Below are 22,159 nucleotides of genomic sequence, written 5' to 3' on the forward strand. Positions count from 1 at the left end.
CTTTTTAATGTATATCCGTTTGATCATCACTAAGTGTGCATTTCAGATGTACAAACTTCTAATCTTTTTAATGACTGACTATACATTTCTCAGAGTTGCACACATACGTGACAGTTTTCCAGCAGAAAAGTTTTTATTTTCAACAATGTTCCACTGCTTTCTCTTCCTAAAATGCTAAACTTCATTGAATTTGATGAAAACCCTAATGCAAAAAGATAGACACATTTTTATATTTTGAATCTATTTTAACAAAAATAATAGCCCTGAAAATTGTTTTTCTCCTGTTTTTACTTTCAAATGGATTTCTAACACTATTTAATTCAATACAATGTAAAGCTCTATGTGCATTGTTTGCATTGTCCATTTATCTACTTTTGAACATATTTGAACACTATACTTCTATACTTCTATACATTCTTGCATTTTTTGTTTTGTTTTGTTGACATTTTTAATTTGTTATTGTGTGCCTACTGTGTGTTCTAGGTATTCCCAGTACAATATAGACAGGGGACAAAACCTTTTGAAATTAACACAATATGACAAATAATATATTAAAAGCAGCTCACACACAAAAACACTTTTGCCAACAACAAAACATAATTTGAAATATCTAGTATAGGAGATTTCTTCTTGTATACCGAACCCGCGGTGTGATGTTTTGTTATTATTGTTTTAATGGAAGTAGTTGAACATCGTGTACACTTTCTTCATAAACTCAGCCAATCACCATATAAGGGATTTCCTCTTGTACGTCGAACCCGCGGTGTGATGTACCCAAATCGCCATTTGAGGATCAGTAGCGCCAACGTTTTTTCTTAACTAATCAGAACCGCGGATTGGATTCGCTCGCCCACCAAGCAGCCAATCGTTGAGCGATGTTGTACTGGAAGGGCGGGTCTGCATTTAGTACAGGAAGAAGGGTTGAAGTGAGGTAGAGAAATCATCATTTAGGTAGCTTGCTGCTAGCTACCTATAGCCGACTTCCGATGTGTTATGAGCTCTGTAGCCGATTTCAGTAGATTGTTTTAGTTTTGATAGGAGCAACGATGACCCTCTAACACCAAGAATGGACATAAGTTAACAATGACGGGGGAGAAAAAGAAGAAAAAGCGGCTGAACCGCAGCATTCTTCTTGCAAAGAAAATTATAATAAAAGATGGAGGAAGTGTGAGTTAAATATTTATTTATCTTCGTCAAGTGAGCTTGCCACTGAGCTAAACTGACTCTCGGCTGCCGGAGTTAGTTAGTAGCCTTGCTTATTTAACTGAAAACGTATCAGTCGCAGCGCCATGTGTTTATATCTGTCTGTCTTTAATGGATAACGTTCACCGTTAGCTGGTCCGTCTCGCTCACGCAGATAGAACGTTAGCGGCCTACGTTTTCACACGTCAGCCCTGGTGATGCTAGCTGGCTAACGTCAACGTTGTGTCACTTGTTTATCATCCTGCAGTATTTCAGTTCACCCAAATATAAGTTAATTTAACTTTAAACCAGAACGTGATGTATCACGGAGTCTCGCGTTTGTTAGAAACCTCAAAACGTCGCATGACGATGCTTCACTATGAGGCTTAGACTAGGGCTTGGTTAGCTCACTACAATATGTGCCAATTTAGGGTTGGCTTTATCCTGATACAGCAAACTGATTATTATTGTATTTGACAAAGTAGTGTTACTTTTCGGTTAACGTAAGATATGCTTAGTCGATAATGTGTTTAGTAAATGGGAAAAGGCAGTACTTTAAAACGCAGGGTTGGGTAACGTTGGTTGAAAAAAAAAAAAAGCACGACGGTTAACGTTAAGTCAACATTCATGAAAAAAAGCAAGCAACAATATTGACTGCCACTGTTTAACAACTGCGACGTAACTAAAGCTTCTAACTATATGGTGTCTGTTCAGAATGTGGTGATCAAGATTGGTTAAATATCAGCTTGTTGTTTGCATGTACACTTCGCTGGGTCACTGGCACCTGTGGTACAGGTGCGCTTCAACCACAATGTGGTGCGATGCACTGAGCAGGAAGCGTCATCCTTAACCTCAATACACTGATCAAATAGACAGCGAACTAAGAAGGTGTTCTAGTGCAATGGCTCATTTTTAGACGATGGTGGTGATTGTCCCAAATTAGGCTTTTGGCAAATTCTGAGTATGGTATGATTGTTATAAATATAGTGAGGCATCAAAGATGGTTATGTAATCTGTTGGACAGCTATGCCAAACATTCCGGTATCCATATAAACACAGAGTTGTAATTCTAATGAAGAAAAGCCTCAAACTGTTGTTTTCTGTCATTAATTATCCTGTCATTCTGTTGATGGCTTTCTCTATATATGTTTGTTCTGGCATAATGTGGCTTTAGTCCTATGAGGTCCTTAGTTTAGATCATTGTTATTGCCTCACTGTATTACTGCAGCTTCTTCTGACTACTCACTCATTAAGATTTCACTTTCAACATCCAATCCTTGATCCAGTCAATAGCTAGATGGTACGCATATTATGTTGCTGCTTGTCATTTCAGTAAGAGGGGAAGTTGCAACATTAGAATGAGACATTTACAGATTGTTCCTTTTTCCAATTAGGTAGGTGGTGTAATCATAGACATACAACAAAATAGAGGGAAGTTTCCTCCGATTTTCCTACGACAACAACTTTAAAAGAATGAGTGGAAGCTTACAGTCCTTCCCAGTCAACCGAACTTTGACTCTTGTGGCCCGCTCAGTCATACTTAGACTGGTAGGCAATTTTTTTTGTGATGCTTTCACCCTCTCCACGTGGGGAAGTGACAAACCACGAGTGAGTAAACTAGGAGCTAATGTCTATGTTAAATTGGCCTTGGCCTACTTTATAGTCTCCACAATTATCACACCTCACTGTGATTCCTGATAAAGATTCTGCTCAGCATACACGCTCACTCATTCACACTTCCTCTTCACCATACAGACTTGTATATAGTTTACTGTCCTTTAATAAAGTGACTTCCTCTCCAGGGAGTGCATTTTACAAAAATGTAAAGGATGCCAATTTGTGTTTTACTCATTTTAGATATATGTATATATTTAATCTGACCCAGTAAATAATAGCACAGAATATTTGGTTATTTCCACTTTGTTTCGCAGCTGTGAAATTTAAATGACGAAACGCTTTACTTAAATGTTAAAGAATGTTGTCAGTAATGAATTGAAATCTTTTTTACAAATTACTGTGCCTGTAAATGGGCACAATCACTGTAAACACTTGGATTAAAATTATCGTCTCTGCTGTATTTACGGTCTGTGCACTTGTACTCAACAAAATTAATTTGGAATAAGAGTAAGGCAATATTGATGATATTGCAGATTGCATATAAACAGCTTAACCTTGTCTCAATCACATAATTGTTATTCGACTAAGTAAGGATTAAAAGAGCCGCAATACTGCTTTTAAATTAGTTTTGGCATGTATGCACCTTAGTCGCTCATGTTCTTGGATCTTCAATTTTGATATTTTGTGCAGGCACCACTAAGCTCATGTTGTAGAAGAGAGAAAGAAAATTGCAGAAGGGCTTGTGGCAATACAAACATAAAACTGCTTAATTTTGTTTGCATATATGCAGCGTTTTCTCTGTTCTCTGTAAGTTATCAGGTTAGAAAAATATACCATTTTCATTAGGTTCTTTTATTACCCAATTGTCTCCAAGTTGCAGCTAATGTTTTATGACTATCCAGCATCTTGTAAAGTCAATTTAATGAACTTACTGTGAATTGAATCAATTTCCGTTTTGAAAAGTTCCCTTAATCTGTTTGTGTGCACTGATCACATTTTGTGTAGATGTAAATCCACTAATTGATTTTCACCAACGTGCAGATTTCAGTATGACATATGATGTATTATATATAATTTTAGTTGAAGGAAAATCACAGAGCAATCCTGATTTCTTGTAGTGTTTTAGTTCAACACTCAGCCCTGTATTGACCAAGTAAAAAAAACTTGATCAATAAGCATGTGCACCAAGTGTACATGCTTATTCTAAAAGTCCAGGGGGAAAGAATATTTCACATTTGCTTACGTTCTCTATCCCAACTGTGTGCTGTCCCACAGGATCAGGTGATGCAAAATCAGTTTGTTCTGTTATTGTGTTACTGTTTACGCATGATGGATGCATGAAACATTTTTTGAAGCTTCTTAGCTGACCACCTTTCTATTTGTATGCGTCTCTCTGTCTCCGTCCAGCCTCAGGGAATCGGTGAGCCCAGTGTTTACCATGCTGTGGTGGTCATCTTCCTGGAGTTTTTTGCATGGGGTCTTCTCACCACACCGATGCTCTCGGTAAGCCCGGACACACACGCACCCTCACGCAGACACACCGTTATGAAAACTGACATAACAGTTTGTAATATATTCGGACGCCTACACCTCTCTTTTCTCGTATCCCAGCCAAAGAGGGGCATTTCTCATTGACTGGAATCATACAAGGTCTATGAGTGTCTGTGAATGATTGAATTCCTAATCAAATGAGTGAGGCGCTGTGTGACGCAGTTTTTTTTTTTTTTTTGTGCGTGTGTGTTGGCAGATGGTTTGCCAAGCGCTAATGGAGTGAGAAATATGAAAAGGGCATCAAACTGCTTCATTGTCTGAGCACCAGTTCTTTGTTGAAACGGCTTATCAGGGGGTCACTGGTTTGTGTTGTCAGGCCGCAGCACAGATACCGGCGAGGCAAACCACGCCACACATTCACCTCAGTGCATTGCAGAGTGGTGTGGTTTATATATTTGCTACATGCAACTCGGACAGCATTATTTCCAAAAATGTAACCTGTGTTTTTGCAAAAAGGTTGGCACCAGAAGAAGAACATTAAGCCCAAATAAAAAACAGAAAAGGATCTTTTCCTTAAAGACGGGTCTAATTTGTAAGCAAAGTGCTAAGATCATTAATAGCGGTGACATGCTTTATACAGCCAGGATTGTGTATTAATAGTTGTCCTTATTTTGACAGTGGCGTTCCATTTTTCAGCCAAGCTCTCTATTTATTTAAATTTCTCCAGTTTTTCCATTTTTTTTTAAACTTGTAAATTACTTTGGATGGAAACTGAAACCTCAGACAAATGATGATAAACCTCTGAACGCCACAGGATGTGAACCAGACAGGCTTATGCAATGCAGGCTTTCCAGCAGTCTCTTGTTTGAAGAGGTGGTTATATGTGTAACTGTTGAGCATTAATTACTGGGGGTTTGTAAAGCCTGAATTACTGGGGGTTTTGTTGCCCTCAAGATCCCTGGGCGAAGGTAGGATTTGCATTTTGGACTAATCAGAGGGCGCCTGAAGATGAGAGGGACCGCTTCACTGCTCCCAATGAGCATACTGCTTCATTAGTATCCAGCAGCAACAGTCGTCACTGTGCATTCACAGTCTGTGTGTTGGGTAACTGACTCCCAGAGGAGGAGAGTCTTATTCCATGCCATTAACTTTTCCTTCTGTACCCCCTAAACAAAAGCTTGAGCCTGTTATTTAGTCTTAGTCGAGCTCCAGATGTCCTAATTTACACCAAGGCTTTATGTTCTCACAGCAGTGTCAATGACACTGACGGTATGGACTTTGAACTGGACTCTCCTTTCCCCTCCTCGCAAAAATACAATATTGTAGGAACAGTGTCTGAACATATCCTGAAATACTTTTTAGTCTTCCACCCATGACGCTTTGACACAACATTTAATGTAAGAGGCCAAACGGCCTATGTATCTCCAGAGCCGCAGCCACCTCTTAACTGGGTTTTAAGTGTTGTGAGACATCAACGTTAAACCAAGCATTGGCAAAAACGGAAAAGTTGTCCATGATATCATTTGTTTATAATAAAGCTTTAAAAATCCAATTGTATTTTTATATAGATATACAAGTATTAAACATTTTATTAAAGATGCTATATACGAGGTTGGGTGGATTTATCAGCTCTCAACATGGAGAAGGCCAAGCTGGCATCTTGTAGCTACTAGTGATTGTAGTGTAAACAACTGCAAAGGTGCTGGCAGAGCTAACGGTGGTTACTTGATGTGGAACAGGACGGTGGTTACTTCGGCACCAGCGTTTTTAGCTGTAACTCCTGCTGTTTTAAGTTGGCTGCCAAATTCCAATTATTATAAACATTTTCTATCATTTTAAGATACAATTTAGAAAATTTCTCATGCTGACGGGTTATGCATCGATAAGAGTTTGATATCGAAGCAGTTTCTCTTTTAAAACGGTTTGTCTAAAAATCCAAAAATGTTGGAAGATAATGTTACAAACTGAGAGATTTGACAGAAGTGAGATTATTTTTCTTCCCTGATATATTTCAGCTAAAATAATTTGTTCAACCAACCAGTTGTAATGGTAAATGTACTAATTCATGGTTGTTGCTCGACTGGATGCCTGAACATCACATGTTACCATGGCAATACTAAGTACAGACCAAAACCTAAAACGATTCAGGTCATTTGAATGCTCAAACAGCGTAAGTCAGGTCAGGTGTAAGCAAAACATCTTCAACTTTCCAGTCTTTCCCTTCCTTGTGAATGTCTAAACCCAAAACATGTTCGATACAACTCTTGTGCTGAGAATGTATTTTAGATCTATACTCCGGTTTTCTCTATTCATTTTTATGACAGTAACAGGATTTAGTGCTCACATGAGGAATGACAACAATGTTTATCCGCACATTCAACTAAGTTTCAGCCAGCCATGTTGTTTTGTTCCCTAGTTATAGTTTAACTCTGGTTTAAAACACTGTAGGTCATTGTTTGATATGTGATGCAAACTATGTGGATAACATGTTTTTATGTGGCCGTTATCTGTTTGTTCTTCAGGTATTACACCAGACATTCCCCCAACACACATTCCTGATGAATGGACTTATCCATGGTGTAAAGGTAAGTTATCAGTACACACAGACAGAATATTCTGTCTCCCATGCCGGCAAGTAAGCTGTGACTCGATGCCAGCAAGTTAATCAATTAAATTTATTTAGTATAGCCCACTATCAAACAAAGCCAGACAGTAAGGTTAAGCACTAAAGCTGCTGTTAACAACATTGTTTCTTCTTCAACAAGATTGTCCTGCTTTTATTTTTCCTTGGAAGATTTGCTGAGCATGTGCACTCTTGTTCAGCGACGCCCTGCTTAACACCAATGCAGTTACAAGTAAACAACTGCAAGCTGTCCAGTGACTGGTGCAGGTTCCCAGCTAGCTGCAGAATATATCATAGAAGCATGTTGAGAGCCAACTACCTCAAGTGCACCTTCGTGGTCCCTATTCAGGAAAAGGAGTGTGTGTCTAAAGATAGTTGGAGAGTACACGCTTGAAATTATTTTAGATTTTTCATTTTCTTGTTGTGATGTTGAGAAAAACATTGGACCTCATTCAGTATTATGTGCGTAGAAATGTTATCACTTTGCGCACACATGCAAAATGACAAATAATGAATTGGTGAATATTTCGAAGCTTTATTAATAGTAACGTCCAAATTCTAAATCAGCATTTGACTGCCTCACAGGTTGTTTTGACTTTTTTTGCATCCTGTTAAACTCTGTATTTCTTCACAGTGGCAGGCTACACTAATATCATTAGTAAATTATACTATTTGTAGAATGACTCGAGTGAGTTGAGATGGTGTCAAGTTCATAGTAATTTAATACATTGTGTCAATGTAAAGGCAATTTACAGTTTAAAATTTAGTTTAAAGTCTTTTTAAATGAGATGCACTTAGTTAAAATCTGTGTGTACACATGGTATGAGGATCTAAAATATTTTGTAGATTTAAGAACAAAGTAAATCTCAGGTTTGTGCTTGAATCAATCATTCGAAAGGTTCAAGAGTGTCTATGAACTGTCCATCATTATGTCCGCGACTGGTTTTTACTTTCAAACAGACCTCAAAGCAATATCTGCAGGTTTCTTTGTACTTGAATCGTAGTCGCTGTGCACTTGTGGTCTCTTGTGCCCCATCTTTGTCTCTCCATCCTCTCCAGGGCATATTATCATTTCTGAGTGCTCCACTGATTGGAGCCTTGTCAGACGTATGGGGACGCAAATCCTTCTTGCTGCTCACAGTCTTCTTCACGTGTGCACCCATTCCACTGATGAAGATCAGCCCATGGTGAGAACAAAACACTATAAGCTCTATCCAGTTATTCAGTCTTGTTGTATTAGGTTGCCTTACAGTACTTCACCTTCTTCCTGAAAACAACAGAATAAACTACGCCCCAAAATAACTAATTAACAACATTATAAACTTCCCAAATGTAAAAATACAATGTCAAAAGCCCTTTTATTCTTTCAGGTGGTACTTCGCAGTTATTTCCATGTCCGGCGTCTTTGCCGTCACCTTCTCTGTGATCTTTGCCTATGTGGCAGATATCACGCAGGAGCATGAGAGGAGCACAGCATACGGTTTGGTAAGGAGATGGTTGACCAAACAGACTGCTGTTAAAATATGTGTTTTTTGTAAGTGATGCCTGTATAGTTTTTTCACTTTTCAAAACTGAATAAGTTCTCAACCAAAGAGTCCTAACCAATTAGAAAATATAAATGCATTTTTAAAAAAAAAGAGGATCAGTCCCTTGTTTTGCTCAGCTCTGCATCTCGCTCCCTCCAGGTATCGGCTACCTTTGCAGCCAGCCTGGTTACCAGCCCGGCCATCGGAGCCTATTTATCTGTGACCTACGGCGACACCTTGGTGGTGATCCTGGCCACAGCCATTGCCCTGCTAGACATCTGCTTCATCCTGGTGGCCGTACCGGAGTCACTGCCAGAGAAGATGAGGCCAGCATCATGGGGAGCACCCATCTCCTGGGAACAGGCAGACCCCTTCGCTGTGAGTAACAACATTACACAATTTGTTGTTCACTATGACCCAGTATTATGCACAGGTTTCTTCCCAAACAGCAGTTTGATTGCAGTGCATTTCATCAGCTCTGTTTTTGTTTGCAAACCTGCCAACCTGTACGCATTTAATGTTGCCCGCACGCTTTTTGACATCCAAGTACGCTGGTATGGGTTTTTACTTTAAGATACGCAAAAAACAGCCAGTTTTTTTTTTATTCCTTGAACACTTGGGTGGAAATGGATATAAGATTTAGCAACGCTAAACGAGAGACATGGAAGGAAACTTTCTTCGCCAACCATTCATCTTTCTACCAATAAAAGAAGACCAGTGACGCTTTACTGCATACAAAAGCTTTTAATGTCCGTAGCCTATAAGATAGACCTAGAAGTAGCTGCAGAAAGCATCCCGAATGGCACTTTGCGTCTTTGTTGCCTAACAACCTGAACACCTGATGACAGAAAAGTGCAGTCAAAAAACAACTCTCACCAGCATCTGTGTGTAAATTATTAGTCGGCAGTATGAGGGTGACTCATCTAATAAAGTCTTTTTGTATTTTGGTTCCTATCCCTCCATTGCAGCTCGCTATAAAAACACTGTCCAGAGAAAATAAACAATCAATTTTGCACTAAAAGAAATATAAATGTAAAAGATATTCACATGACATCAACTATTCATGGTGATTGTAGCAGGGCATTGGGCAGCAGATGTTTTTAAAAAAACATTTTATTGTATAAATGAAGGCTCATTTATGTAGGAAACCATGGGAAATGCTCTCCACTAACATTGCTCATGTCTATGAGGCTATCAATTTAACGTTGAATCGTTCTTGCTGTTCTCTTGACAGTCGCTGCGTAAGGTGGGCCAGGACTCCACGGTGCTCCTCATCTGTATCACAGTGTTTCTTTCCTACCTCCCCGAGGCTGGCCAGTACTCCAGCTTCTTCCTCTATCTCAGACAGGTAACACTCTACTCTTTTACACTTCCACAAAGATCATAAATATGACTGGATAAAAGACGCAACTTATCCATATATTGGTGGTACACTTGTACACCACATGTAATAGCACATTTTTATCCAAATGTGACATGGAATTGTGATTTTAAGGATTCATCTATAAACTTTGCTGTTTTTTATTTTAAGAAGTATTATTGTGATATTCAGAATTTAAGGCGCCGCTTTCTTACATGAAGTTGAGGTTTGATATATATTTGGTATAAATGTCAAAGCGTAATACTTAAACCATTTGTTTTGCTAACAAAAAGCTGGAGTTTTCTACAGAAAAACTCAACTAATAATCTCTGAACAGGTGGGGCGAAACGTTTGCCTCCATGAAAATATAAAACGATATGTTTTAAAACCACAAGTAGCCTGATTTAGACTCCTTCAGTTGTTTACTAAAGGTACAATAGCTCCCGGCACCTTTTGAGGTGACGTGGACTCCTTTTTCAAACTGCTTGAAGTCAGAATTGTTTAGTTTGTGTAAACGATATTGGATGAACCAGTTGGGTAAGTCTGAAATGCATACCATCTTGAAAATGGACCACATAGTAGTTCTAGAGCATTGAGGCTAACATTGCTCTTCACACCTTTCAGTTCCCTTTTATGTCGAAGTTGCGTTATCATGTATCTAAATTAAACACACCTCGCACCAGCTGACCTACATCTGAGGCTGCCTGTATCGAAGGAGATAAAAGACAGCATATTTGACCTAAATACAAGGGGAGAAAAGAGGTGCACCTTTTTTGTTCTTCCAAAATGCAGTTGTATACAGCACATGTTAACAAAAGGCCACATCCTAACCCCCTTCTTCCTCTGTGTTTAGTGAAAATTGGGGCGAGGCTTTGAGCAACTAGTGTTTTTTGTCTGTGGCTGTGCTTGTCTTCTCGTGTTCTAACTTGTGTTATCTGAACGCTATCTCCCCCTCAGGTCATACACTTCTCATCAGAGACAGTGGCTGCCTTTATTGCTGTTGTGGGGATCCTCTCAATACTAGCCCAGGTACTGAATAACACTACTGCTGTTGAATAACATGTCAAATTGAGTCTCCTCTTATTGACAAAAGTTGAAGTGAAGTCGAATTGTATTTGTCGTGACTTATTTTTCATCACAGCGCTTGCAAATCTGTACATCAAACCACACCCTTAGAACCACAGTTTGGATTAGGACAAACTAAAAGGAACAATAGAGGACAGACATGATAGACATGTCAACAGTGTAAACAGAAATAACAATAGGGTCTTCAACTTGCTTATATTGTAGAAAATAAAAGCAGCTAATTTAAACATTTGAGTGAATAATTTATTTTCAATATTATTGCAGTTAACCTTTCTGTCCGTAGATTAATCAAGTGTTTGTTTCAGCTCTATGTAAGAGTCAATACTCCAGTGACTTGAAAATGATTCAAACTATTTGCTGCATTACTTTATGCTTCTTGAGAGGTTACTTGTGTGACCCGTGTGCTGTGTTTCTGCAGACGTTGGTGTTGGGGATCCTCATGCGGTCCATAGGAAATAAGAACACGATCCTGCTCGGCCTCGGCTTCCAGATCCTTCAGCTGGCGTGGTACGGCTTCGGGTCTCAACCCTGGTCAGTAGGATCTAACACGCATTCATCTTTCACTGTATTTATTTAAAGGGGCAGACGCACCACACATTAAAAACCGGAAATTATTGGAGAAATATGGTTTTCTATTTCACTTTATGATTCCTGAAAGCCAAGTTTAATTTTCCATGCCTCCATCTGCAGCTCAGATTCAGAAGTATGCGCACGTTTCAATTAGAACTAATACGTATAAATCTGCTCACACAGCAGCATAATTCAAGGTAGGAAGGAAGGAAGGAAGGACGGAAGAGGGAGGGAGGAAGGGATGGAAGGATGGAGGGAGGGAGAAAGGAAGGAAGTTTGTCTAATATGACCAGGCATTTCCTGCAGCATTGTACAAACCGGTCATTGGCATAATGGTGGCTCATTCGACCATTTAGTCTTTTTAACTTGTGCACGGCAAGTTGGAGAGTATTTATGTTTTGTTTTTTTTTAAACTGCCAAGTCAAAAATTCACAAAATACTTGACACCCCTTTGTGGAAGTCAGATCTGCTGAAAATGTGTTATTTTGCTTTTCAATGTTACTCAAATAATATTCCAAGAACATGAAGATGCAGTCAGATACCAACCAAAGTCTTTAATTTTCTAAATCTAAATGATACCGAGCCCTCTGTGTCTCAAGCGCAGTCCTTGAGTTAACGGTCATACATGCACTTTTCAAATTTTTTTGCATTATAATTTATTTTTGTTTGCTGTTGTTGTAATGCCCTGACAAACCACCAGAGGGGAGCATAGCCTTATCCATTAGCTTGTGAGACTGTAATCTGACATCTGAAGCCCTAATAAGGGCATCAATATAGTGTATAGTGTAATTCGAAAGATTTCGTTTGACCAATGTACAATTATTTTTTTTTTGCACAGGCATTTCACTGTCGGAAGTTACAGTTTGAGATTCAATGTCTTCAATAAAAAAAAATCCAAAGCAGTAGTTCAACTATTGTTTCAATTGAAATGTGTAAATATGAAGAAGCAATGCTTTTACTAAACAACCACCCTGACACACACCGGTCATAGATCATAGCAACTGTGACAGTTTGTTTAGCTGTTTCTGCCTGGAGGGGAGGGCAGAGTGACCCATAATATCCATTGATTGTCGACGAAAGCATTCACAACATGTCATCTTGTTGCTGCTCTCTGCTTCGGTCAATACCCAGGAAATGGAGTTCAATAAAGGTCAGGTTGTTCCATGTTAACAAAAAAAGAAAAAACAGCATTCATTACTTCTAGAGTCTCAACATTGTAACTCCAAAGCAGTCACATGATGGTTGAAAACAAAAACATTGAAATCATTGTCATGGTTTTAGTTCTTTCATGAATTGAATAGGAAGTATCTCAAAGTGGCTTTTAACTTTTCTAACTTTGAGGCTCAGTCACTGCTTGTATATGTGTATGTTTTGTTTGTATCCTTAACAAAAGTTGTGTTGTTGATTGTAGGATGATGTGGGCTGCTGGAGCAGTTGCAGCCATGTCCAGCATCACTTTCCCCGCTATTAGCGCCATCGTGTCCCGTAATGCAGACCCCGACCAACAAGGTAAGCTACCATCTGTTAACATCTCTCCCTTTTTTTCTGTTTGATTAAATAAGCGTGCATCAGTGGTTTGGTTTTGTCTTAAAAAAAAACCGCTACATATGAACTTAATGCCCAGCTAAAACACAGTCTTGAATAAGCAACGCTATTGTTTAAGTTATTATAATCACATTTCCCTGCATTTAATGCTACAGTAGTTACTTTTATTTCACAGATGTTCCTGACAGTGTTCTGTTTGTATCATTCTGCCTGCAGGTGTTGTCCAGGGGATGATTACTGGAATCCGGGGCCTCTGTAATGGTTTGGGCCCTGCGCTTTATGGTTTTGTCTTCTATTTGTTCCACGTGGAGCTCACCGACACGGACGGCTCTGAGAAAGGTGCCAAACCTAACATGGCCAACCCCACTGATGAGGTAGATACACAATACTGTTACGCATGCAAATAATAAGTTGCACTTGAGGGAACTGTGCTTCAACAAAATTTTTCTCTCTACTCAGAGTGCCATCATCCCAGGTCCTCCCTTCCTGTTTGGTGCATGCTCAGTGCTGCTGTCTCTGCTGGTGGCTCTGTTTATCCCGGAGCACACGGGGCCCGGCGCGAGGCCCGGCGCCTATAAGAAGCACAGCAACGGGGCACAGAGTCACTCCCACAGCCCTCAGGGCAGCGGGGCCGAGGGCAAGGAGCCGCTGCTGGAGGACAGCAGTGTATAACCACAGCTAAGGGGGGCAGACAGCGCTCCAACCCAACACCCCCGCACACATGGACAGAAATACACATTTTACCACATGGACACACTCTCACCTCAGGCACACATCAGACTCAAGTGCCATGAGGAGGTGTTTGTCCACGGCACAAAAGTGGGCACTCCTTCCTTAGTCGCCTTTTTTTTTTCTTTTTTAAATCAGGGGGGTTATTGTGAGGACTCTCTAAACACCCTGTATGAAGAGTGTGTTGAGTATTCTTTTGGGCTGCCGTGGAAAGGTGTGTGTGTGTGTGTCTTGCTGAGCTGGACTCTAATCTTTAGTTTCTATAAAGCGGTAACAGAGTGGAGCATACAACAGCTTGTCCCCTCTTGGTGCAAAACAGAACCGGAGTCATTTTGGTTTAGAGTGTGAGTGGGGTGGATATCAAATGTTACTAAATACCTGTGTGATTCTTCATATTCTTCGGTAGCCAGTGAAGTGGCAACTTTGTCTGTTCGTCCAATGGAGTGTAACGAACAGTCAGTTGAGCACTTGCCTGCTGGTCTTTCACAAGCTGAGTTCAGTTCTGATGCTTGTCTTTGCAAATACAGCTCTGTTAAAGCGTCCGAGAAGGGAACACAGTTCTTCCTCTGAATGCACAGCAGCAACGTTACACCTATGAGGGGAGTTTCTGAAAACCGATGTTGGGAGAGGCGCCTGCCTAATCTAGGTCAGGATGGGTCAACCAGTTCAGATATAAAAAGCTTCGCAAGACCAGACTTTGTTCAAACATCACACTTCTGACAGAGAGAGGTGTGTGTGAGAGAGAGACCACTTTATTAGCCAGAGCTGTTTTTCAGTGTTTACTTGCCATTCTCTAGATTAGTAGTACAGTTTGGGTTGTATATTTTTCTCTGTTCGAACTGAAGGATAGTTGTGCTTCAAATTTTAGTCAAGAAACAAATGTTGCCTCGAAGTGACTTAATATATATATAATAATATATATATATATTAATTACGTAACCTGTATGAAGACCGAGGTCTGAAAAGGCTCAGTAATCGTGCGCTATCGCTCCCATCGGAGCAGTTACAAACTTTTTATTCCTTTATGGTTTCATGTCCTTTCTGTTTCTTTGTTTCCTGACATGTATCACCATCAGGGTTAAGGCTTACAGAACCATGCTTTTATTTTACAAGCCACTGGACCATTTGGAGCTAGAGTGTCGCTATCAGCACGTCAGTGGTGGCACTGACTGTTAATACGGAGTCTTTGAATTAATATCATTAGGTTGAACAGAATATCACTTGTGCTGCTGCGGAAGATAATTCAAAGGTTAAGTGTGATGTGGCGTATATACATTTCTACAATGGTAATATGAACAATGAAACGGTTTCAGATGTGAAGCGTCTCAAGGAGTTGGCTTCGAAATCACAAACTGACATTTAACGGCCCTCAGATTCTCTACAAAAAGGACGCCAGTTGAGACCAGTTCAGTTCACACTAACCTGCCACGTAGAGGAAACAGCTGGCTGCAACAGTAGTTTAGACTTGAAGAGGGAGAGAAATGTTAGTCGCCCCCTACAGGCAAGGAATGTAACGGCTCCTCAAATATTTGGCAAATGATACATTTGCGCATTTGTCTTTCTTAAAGGATGATGTGTGATGAGTGCTTTTTAAGGTTTTACGTTTTTTCACAAACGCGTGTTCACTGTGACAGAGTAAAACTATAGCATGAAGTTATAGGCGTTTAAGATTCAGTCGGTTCATAAAAACATAACAATGCTGGCAGCCTAATTACAATACAGATCACCAAAATAAACAGCCATTAGATAAAACCAACATAAAATGATTTAAAACATGTTTTTCAAACGCAAAAAAAACAAACTATCAAGCTACAAAGTAACCAGGCGGACTGAGGTTATACGGTGACTTTGATAGAACTATGAATGTCTCAAAATTCCTTAGGAAGTATGATTCAGTCAACATTCAATATAATAGTAGCAAAATGTAAAACCTCAAATTTGTAAGTATCAAAGCTACAGCTTGTGTTCTGTTTCCACTCTGTGCACGTCAGCGTTTCTGTCTTCAGGTCTAATCGCTGCTGTTATCTTTCTTGCCAATAGGCGGCGCTGGTTGAACATGAACTGGTTTTGGTGGCTCGCATCAGTGACACTGTGTTCCCTTTGTTCACATACTGTGCTCGCGACTGGTAAATTATCTTAATCCAAATTTAAAGAAGTTGATTTATGAAATGCCTCAAGTGCATTTAATTAGCCAAAAACAACTTGATATGGATTAGTAGCTTACAATGGGTTTCATGCTGTTTAACCTCGTCTGAAGAGAAATGTATGTCATATATTTTGTGCCAATTTTTTTCTGGGTTTCATACTGTGTGTGTGTGTGCGTGTGCTTGTTTACTTGAGCGGTTTGAATATTTTTCATTGTTTTGTTTTCTCTTGTCTTAATTTTTTTGGGCTGAATTTGTTTTATTTTTTTTTAGCTTTTTAAAACTTCATCCGGTAATTTTAGGAATCTTTTCAACATTATGGCGAGATGGTAAATTATCGACTGTCCATCTGTCTTGTCTTTCGATCTCAATCGTCATTTAATCACAAGCATTTCACTGTGGTTAGTTATATTTGATATTTTTCTCCGATTTATCAGTAAATAATAACAAAATTCACTGAATGTTCAAAGCCAAGCTGTACATGTTGACCCCGCTATACCCTAAACATTTTGACTTGTCATAGTTTTCATTATTTCAGAAGGGGAGTTACTAGACAGAAGGCCATTAGTGTTGATTAATCTCTGAATATCATACTTTTTTATTATCATTTAACATTTATTGGACCAACACATTGGTAAACCCGGATCCTACTAAAATTGGTAAGATTCTGCACCAGCCCCATGTGCACTCGTACAGCTTTCAAGCAGACAACTCTAAATGTACTAAAATGACTTGTACGTACAGTGTATATATTTATTGCTCAAGGAGATGGCCACCTCTCGGTCTATTTGGTTGTATGGTGCAATTATTATGACATATTTCTCAAGATTTACCTGCTAGCCACTCCTGTTTTTAGTACGATGTGGTTTGTGGCCTGAACCCTCTCTCTCTCTCGCGCTCTCTCTTTCTCTCTCTCTCTCTCTCTCTCTCTCTCTCTCTCTCTCTCTCTCTCTCTCTGTGTGCCTAAAATTAGCCAAGAAATGAGTATGGCAACATAAGTAAATGGTGGTTATTATGTAAATATGGGAAACTAATGACAAACTATTTATTAAAGGTTTATTGTACAATGAAATGCTTGAATTTGCCTCTGTGGGTTCTGGGGGGATTACCATACATGTTGTATCAAGGTGTTCCTCTATCAATTTATAATTCCTTTTAGTGTTATGTTTAAAACACAGATCCTGGATTTAATGTCTGCTAAATCCCATTAGAGCCCATTACAAACTTGTACTTACTATTCAAAGTACCAGACTTTTTGCTTCATGCTCTAACATGTTGGATGTTTGTTTAGTCAGCCTGCCTTTCAGAGTTATACTGAGGCTCTAATGCTTTCCTCCACTTAGACGCTGTGTATACTCAACTGTTATTAATGCACAGACCTAAGCTTATTTACCCTCAACAAGACCGTCACGCTGCTTTCTCCTGAACAAGTGTGTACTAGGGGAGAGCGGTTCGATCCAATAGTCATTTCAGGGCCAGAATTATATAACTTTTATTATTAAAAGCAGCTATGGTGAGGGGAAAGAAATGTGATGTGATTTTCTGTAGTTTTGAGACGTTTGGACCCCCACTGGGGTGTACTGTACCACATTACAACATGGACCACAAATATGCATTATAATCCTTTACTTTTTCTATAATGACTTAAAATATTTATTTACCTTTTGGGACTTTAGCTTCATTTAGAAACCATTGACTGGTGTCAGAAAAGGTTGAGTATAAAGACATTTTTAATCTTGATACATTCATCAAGGGTTTTCTACAGAAACCAGCAGCATAACATGAATGTAAATGTGGGTGCATTGACATTTGGCCTCAAACAAAGCATGCCAACAAGATCCTTCGCGAAATGAATGGTGCTTTCACATCACTTTCACTCTTTGCTTTTGAAAGCGGTGTGTCTGCCGAGACGGAATGGAGAAGACTCGACAGCCACTCGTGGGACATTTCCCTCTACATTTACAGCGTGATCCCTGCATGCCTGAGCAGTCTGCCGGCATCATCACATATCCCAGCAGACAGAAGGAAACACCAGCGGGGCAAAGTGTCCAAGTGGAGCAACAGGTGCTGCGTGGTCTTAACCTGGGATAGAGGAGATCATATTAAGACTCCTAACTGTAATCCATGCCCATTGTTTCATGAGAAGCCCTCTCACAGCACTGAGGTAGGTGGTGGTTTAGTCCGGTAGACTCATCAGCATAACGCGGTTTTTTATAACGCGCATACTGCGGCCTGTGGGCTTCATAAATCTAGTGGCTGGTGAAAGAAAGATGACGACCTTGCTCCAGCTTTATATGACACTTTGAGTTTGGACCCCTGTACATGTAAAGGTTTGCGGTCCCATGTTTGACATGTATAATGTTTTATACATTTTCCCCATTTTAAAGCTCTCGTGGCACTAAAAGAAAGAGGGGGTGGATGTTGTGACTTGCAGCCTTCAGTGCTTGTAGCTACACAACTCATCAACAAACAGCGGGCGCCAACTCTACGGGAATTAGTGGCTCAAAGCTTTGTTGGGATTAACAGCTCTCTGGCAGGGAAGGGATTGGGCATGTTTTAACAGGAGCAACTTTGCTGAGCGCTTCGGAGGAGCTACCTGATCACTTCCAAGGCACAAGTGTGTGTGTGTGCGAGAGCCCCTCTCGAGTTTCCCCCCGTCGTTTTAGTTGTGCTCGGGTTGGGGATGAAAAGAGGCCATGTGACTATTTGGGGGAGCTGCTGGAATGTATTGTGATGCAGAGTCGCTGTCATAGCACATTTACTTTCCAGGCTTCAATTAGGTGCATGAGAGTGGAAGAGCGCTTGCATGTTTGAAAACCGGCCTCGTGGTCTTGGCCACAAGCCATACATGGTCCACAGCACCGTTGCTATAAATGTAAGTGTCCATTAATCTCAGAGAGGCTGAGCATCCATCAAGCTCGGCCTCAAAACGCAAAGTATTGTCTTTGCAAATACTTTAAATGTCAGCAGGAAGAAATCTTTCTTTAGAACCATGGACGCAGTGGGAAGGGGAAGTGGACCCAGTGGTGGATGTCCCACTCGGCCCTGACACACGGCAGCATCTTTTCCTGTGGTGGAGAAGTGTAGCGTACTGGCGTCTCGGAAGAGCCCTGGAATGAATCATGTGTGAACCTCATTGTTCTTCCAGTCAAACAGGTCTGTGTGAACCTGTCTTTGTCACTAATCTCTGCCACGCTGTCCGCGTTCCCATGTTCTATATGCAGACCACCAATGTTTCCTCATATGACTTCCCAGCACACGTAGTTGACGATTAACCCGGGGATAAGTGTGGCTGCCTCCGGGCAACGGCCGTTTTATACACAAAAAGCCACGCTTTAAAAAGTGGTATCAATTTGAAACTGCTTGTGTTTACCTCTCAGGTATCTCCTTTTAACTCTTATAGGTACTGTAGCCTTACAGAAATAACACCAGTATGTTAAAGTGTGTTCACAGTGAGTCAGCCTTATCACCGTGAACCCTGGCCCTGTTGTTTTGTCGGTCGCATTCGAACACGGTGCTGCCTACATACCTCCCTGTTGGAGCGAGGTCCAGTGTGGTCCTCGCTGATGCGGCTGCATGCAGCAGACACCCAAAGAGTGGCAGCTTCAGGCATGTTTTAGTAGGAGCGCTTTAATCACTCTCTATTGTGAGCCGATCATTTCAGCACATTTACAGGATGTCATTACTGAGAGAGAAACAACGTAATGCACCTGTTGCTGTGAGGGGCAGTTCCGACTATCACATCTGTGGGTTTTAGGCTATTTACCACAAATATTGTCTACATTTGCTGCCCGCTTTCCTTTTTCTTTTAACCGCGTATGATAAGCTATATTTTACAGTTTTTATTTCATTGTGAGTCTCATCAAACGCGTCCAATTTTGCACTCGGCTGTACCAAAGTCAGCCTCAGGGTTACCAGGGATGGAAGAAGTACTCAGATAATTTACTTGCGGAAAAGTAGCAATACTCTGATGTAGAGATGCTGTAAAGTAAAAGTTCTACATCACATTTGTTAGAATTAAAAGTACAGATGTATTAGCATCAAACTATACTTAAAGTACCAACAATAAAGTGCTCATTATGCCGACTGGTCCATCCAGAATAATGTTATTATATAATTGTTTAATTAACTGTCTGGTAAAGGTGGAGATTTCTTTGAATCTCTTAATATACTGATGGATACAACATATGATTTTTCATCAGTTGATTTTTACTTTGTATTATTAAATGGAATCGGCTCAGTAACTTAAACTTTAAAGTAAATGCAATAGTGCAAAAAGTAATATTTGTGTTTAATTGTATTTGAATTGTCATATATTTGAAGTGGATTTGAAGTATGAAGTAACATGAAATGGAAATACTCAAGTAAAGTGATAGGCGAAATTAACATATTTATTGTTTTTATTAATCAAATTTGTGTTTACCATTTAACAGATTTAGTTATTTTTTCATTGTGCTGTCTTTCGGTTATCATGTCGGGTTCATTCACATTGTTTTGGCCTTGAAACCACTTAAGAGGCCGCTGCCAAGCCGCTTGATGTTTGTGCCAAATTCGGAGTAATTTCCAGGAAGTCCATGTTTGCTTATTGTTTGTCTTCCGACTCTGATTTCCTGACAACATAGGTTGTGAACTCAATGCTTTTTGACAGAAAACATGTAAATATTGGATGTTGAAGCTTCCTTGAAGGCACCGCAAAGGAAGAGTTCTTCCTCCGAGCAGCATCCCCACATAACTGCACGTCCCTTTGACAGGAAACCAAATGGTGGGAAATTGTTGAGCAACTTTCAGCTCTCGCAAAAATGACTTTCATACTTCAGTACATTAAATGAAAATCAATGCCTGTTGGAATAAATCTGTCCAAATACTTGGTGTGCTTTGGAAAAGGTTAGCCAATGACTTAAGTACTAAGTATTTGCTGATGGGTTTATGGTTGTAAGAACGAACGGGTGTTAAGGCTCCTTTACTGCAAATCATGTGTACTTTCCAGATTGTATGAGCATTCTGTAATGCAAATATATCATTGTTGTTTTGGTATTCTCCTTATTGGCTATAGCAGCTAATGGTGTCTATTAGGATTTTTTGCAGTATGAAAATGTATTATAAGATTGTTGACACCAGCTCCAGCTTTGTAGCCAATCTGGACTAAAATGTAATAAACCAATAAAAACATAAATAAAAACAACTCATAACTACATTCCTCAACTATTCAAAGAATATTATAAAAACAAACTTAAAATGTGTTCAAATTAGAGAACAGGTTTTCTTTATACACTTTTGGATTGTTTTCTTGGGGGATGAAACAACCTTAAATTAACCTGCTAAATGTTCCTACTGTAGGGGCAATCCAAAGGTCTTAAATACAGCAGCATCATCTGCAAAATGGTTACCTTTGATTTAAAGTAAATCAACGTGCAACCTTTGAGTGTTTCCAAAGAATGACCCCTCCAACCTCCAACATCAGATCAATATAGATAAACTTATGTTGACACATACACGTCTGCTTTTAAGCAATCACCTTGATCCCCCTCCACCTGTCACCTGAACCAGACCAATATGAATGCAGATTGTAACTTTACCACTGAAGGCAACAACCAGATGTTAGTGGCTACAGGCACTGTGTCCATGTTGAGTTCAGTCGGACTGCTCCACCTTCGACACGCCCCAGCACAGGTCAGGATAAGGAGACAGCTAAAAAAAATGACCTTTTCTTTTCGTCCCCAGCAACAGGCTGCAGGCTGGTTACAGCATTCACATCATGCCTTTATGAGTCACTTGTTGTTGGTTCATTGCAGCCTCGATAACACATCAATAGTTCTGAGCCATAATGACCCTAATCTGGTCAAAATAGCAAAAAAGGGCACGTACTTTGCTTTAGCCACACTGGTTTCAAGAAGACACATTGTGCTCATATCTAAGTTGTTCCTCAAACATGTTTACCACTTTAATGCTAAAAAATATCTTTATTTTTCTCACATTATCTGTCTAAATACATACCTGTCCTTTGTCTGAAAGGCCCCTTTTTAGTATGTTCCTAGGCAACAGCTTGGGTCCATGTTTACTTCCTGTCAGCTGGTGTCATTCGCATACAGTTTCCATTTGAACTGTGCAATGGTCTTTATATATTGTATAGTTGTGATATTAAAAACCAGACGGAAATCCTGACAGCTGGTTTCAAGGAACGGTATCTGAATATTTCAAGATTAAACAAATGTCTGATATTCACCGCTAGTTCATGGACGTTCACTTCCACACAACATCAACATCTCGAGCGGAAAAAGTAGATAAT

The 22,159-nt window shown here is 39.9% G+C and overlaps 1 protein-coding gene across 1 annotated transcript; it reads left to right on the top strand.

Annotated features, from left to right (window-relative positions):
* The first annotated feature begins 925 nt into the window (after positions 1 to 925).
* mfsd14a2 (major facilitator superfamily domain containing 14A2) lies at positions 926 to 16,932 on the top strand. Its single transcript, XM_068571060.1, has 12 exons — positions 926 to 1,167; positions 4,207 to 4,302; positions 6,813 to 6,875; positions 7,973 to 8,100; positions 8,284 to 8,398; positions 8,599 to 8,817; positions 9,674 to 9,787; positions 10,757 to 10,828; positions 11,304 to 11,416; positions 12,867 to 12,964; positions 13,217 to 13,374; positions 13,460 to 16,932. The coding sequence occupies exons 1-12, from the start codon at positions 1,084 to 1,086 to the stop codon at positions 13,670 to 13,672; spliced, it is 1,473 nt and encodes a 490-aa protein (XP_068427161.1). The 5' UTR covers positions 926 to 1,083; the 3' UTR covers positions 13,673 to 16,932.
* Positions 16,933 to 22,159: the final 5,227 nt, after the last annotated feature.

Source organism: Clinocottus analis, unplaced genomic scaffold, assembly GCF_023055335.1.
Source record: "Clinocottus analis isolate CAN_PGR_092001 unplaced genomic scaffold, fCliAna1.0.p SCAF_11, whole genome shotgun sequence".
Classification (NCBI taxonomy): Eukaryota; Metazoa; Chordata; class Actinopteri; order Perciformes; family Cottidae; genus Clinocottus; species Clinocottus analis.

What these genes read in the sequence shown, in the direction of transcription:
- mfsd14a2 (XM_068571060.1), top strand. Translation starts at nt 1,084, where the DNA reads ATGACGGGGGAGAAAAAGAAGAAAAAGCGGCTGAACCGCAGCATTCTT. An exon ending in GGAGCACAGCATACGGTTTG is followed by an intron (nt 8,399 to 8,598) that starts GTAAGGAGATGG and finishes CGCTCCCTCCAG; the next exon opens with GTATCGGCTACCTTTGCAGC. An exon ending in TGGCCAACCCCACTGATGAG is followed by an intron (nt 13,375 to 13,459) that starts GTAGATACACAA and finishes CTCTCTACTCAG; the next exon opens with AGTGCCATCATCCCAGGTCC.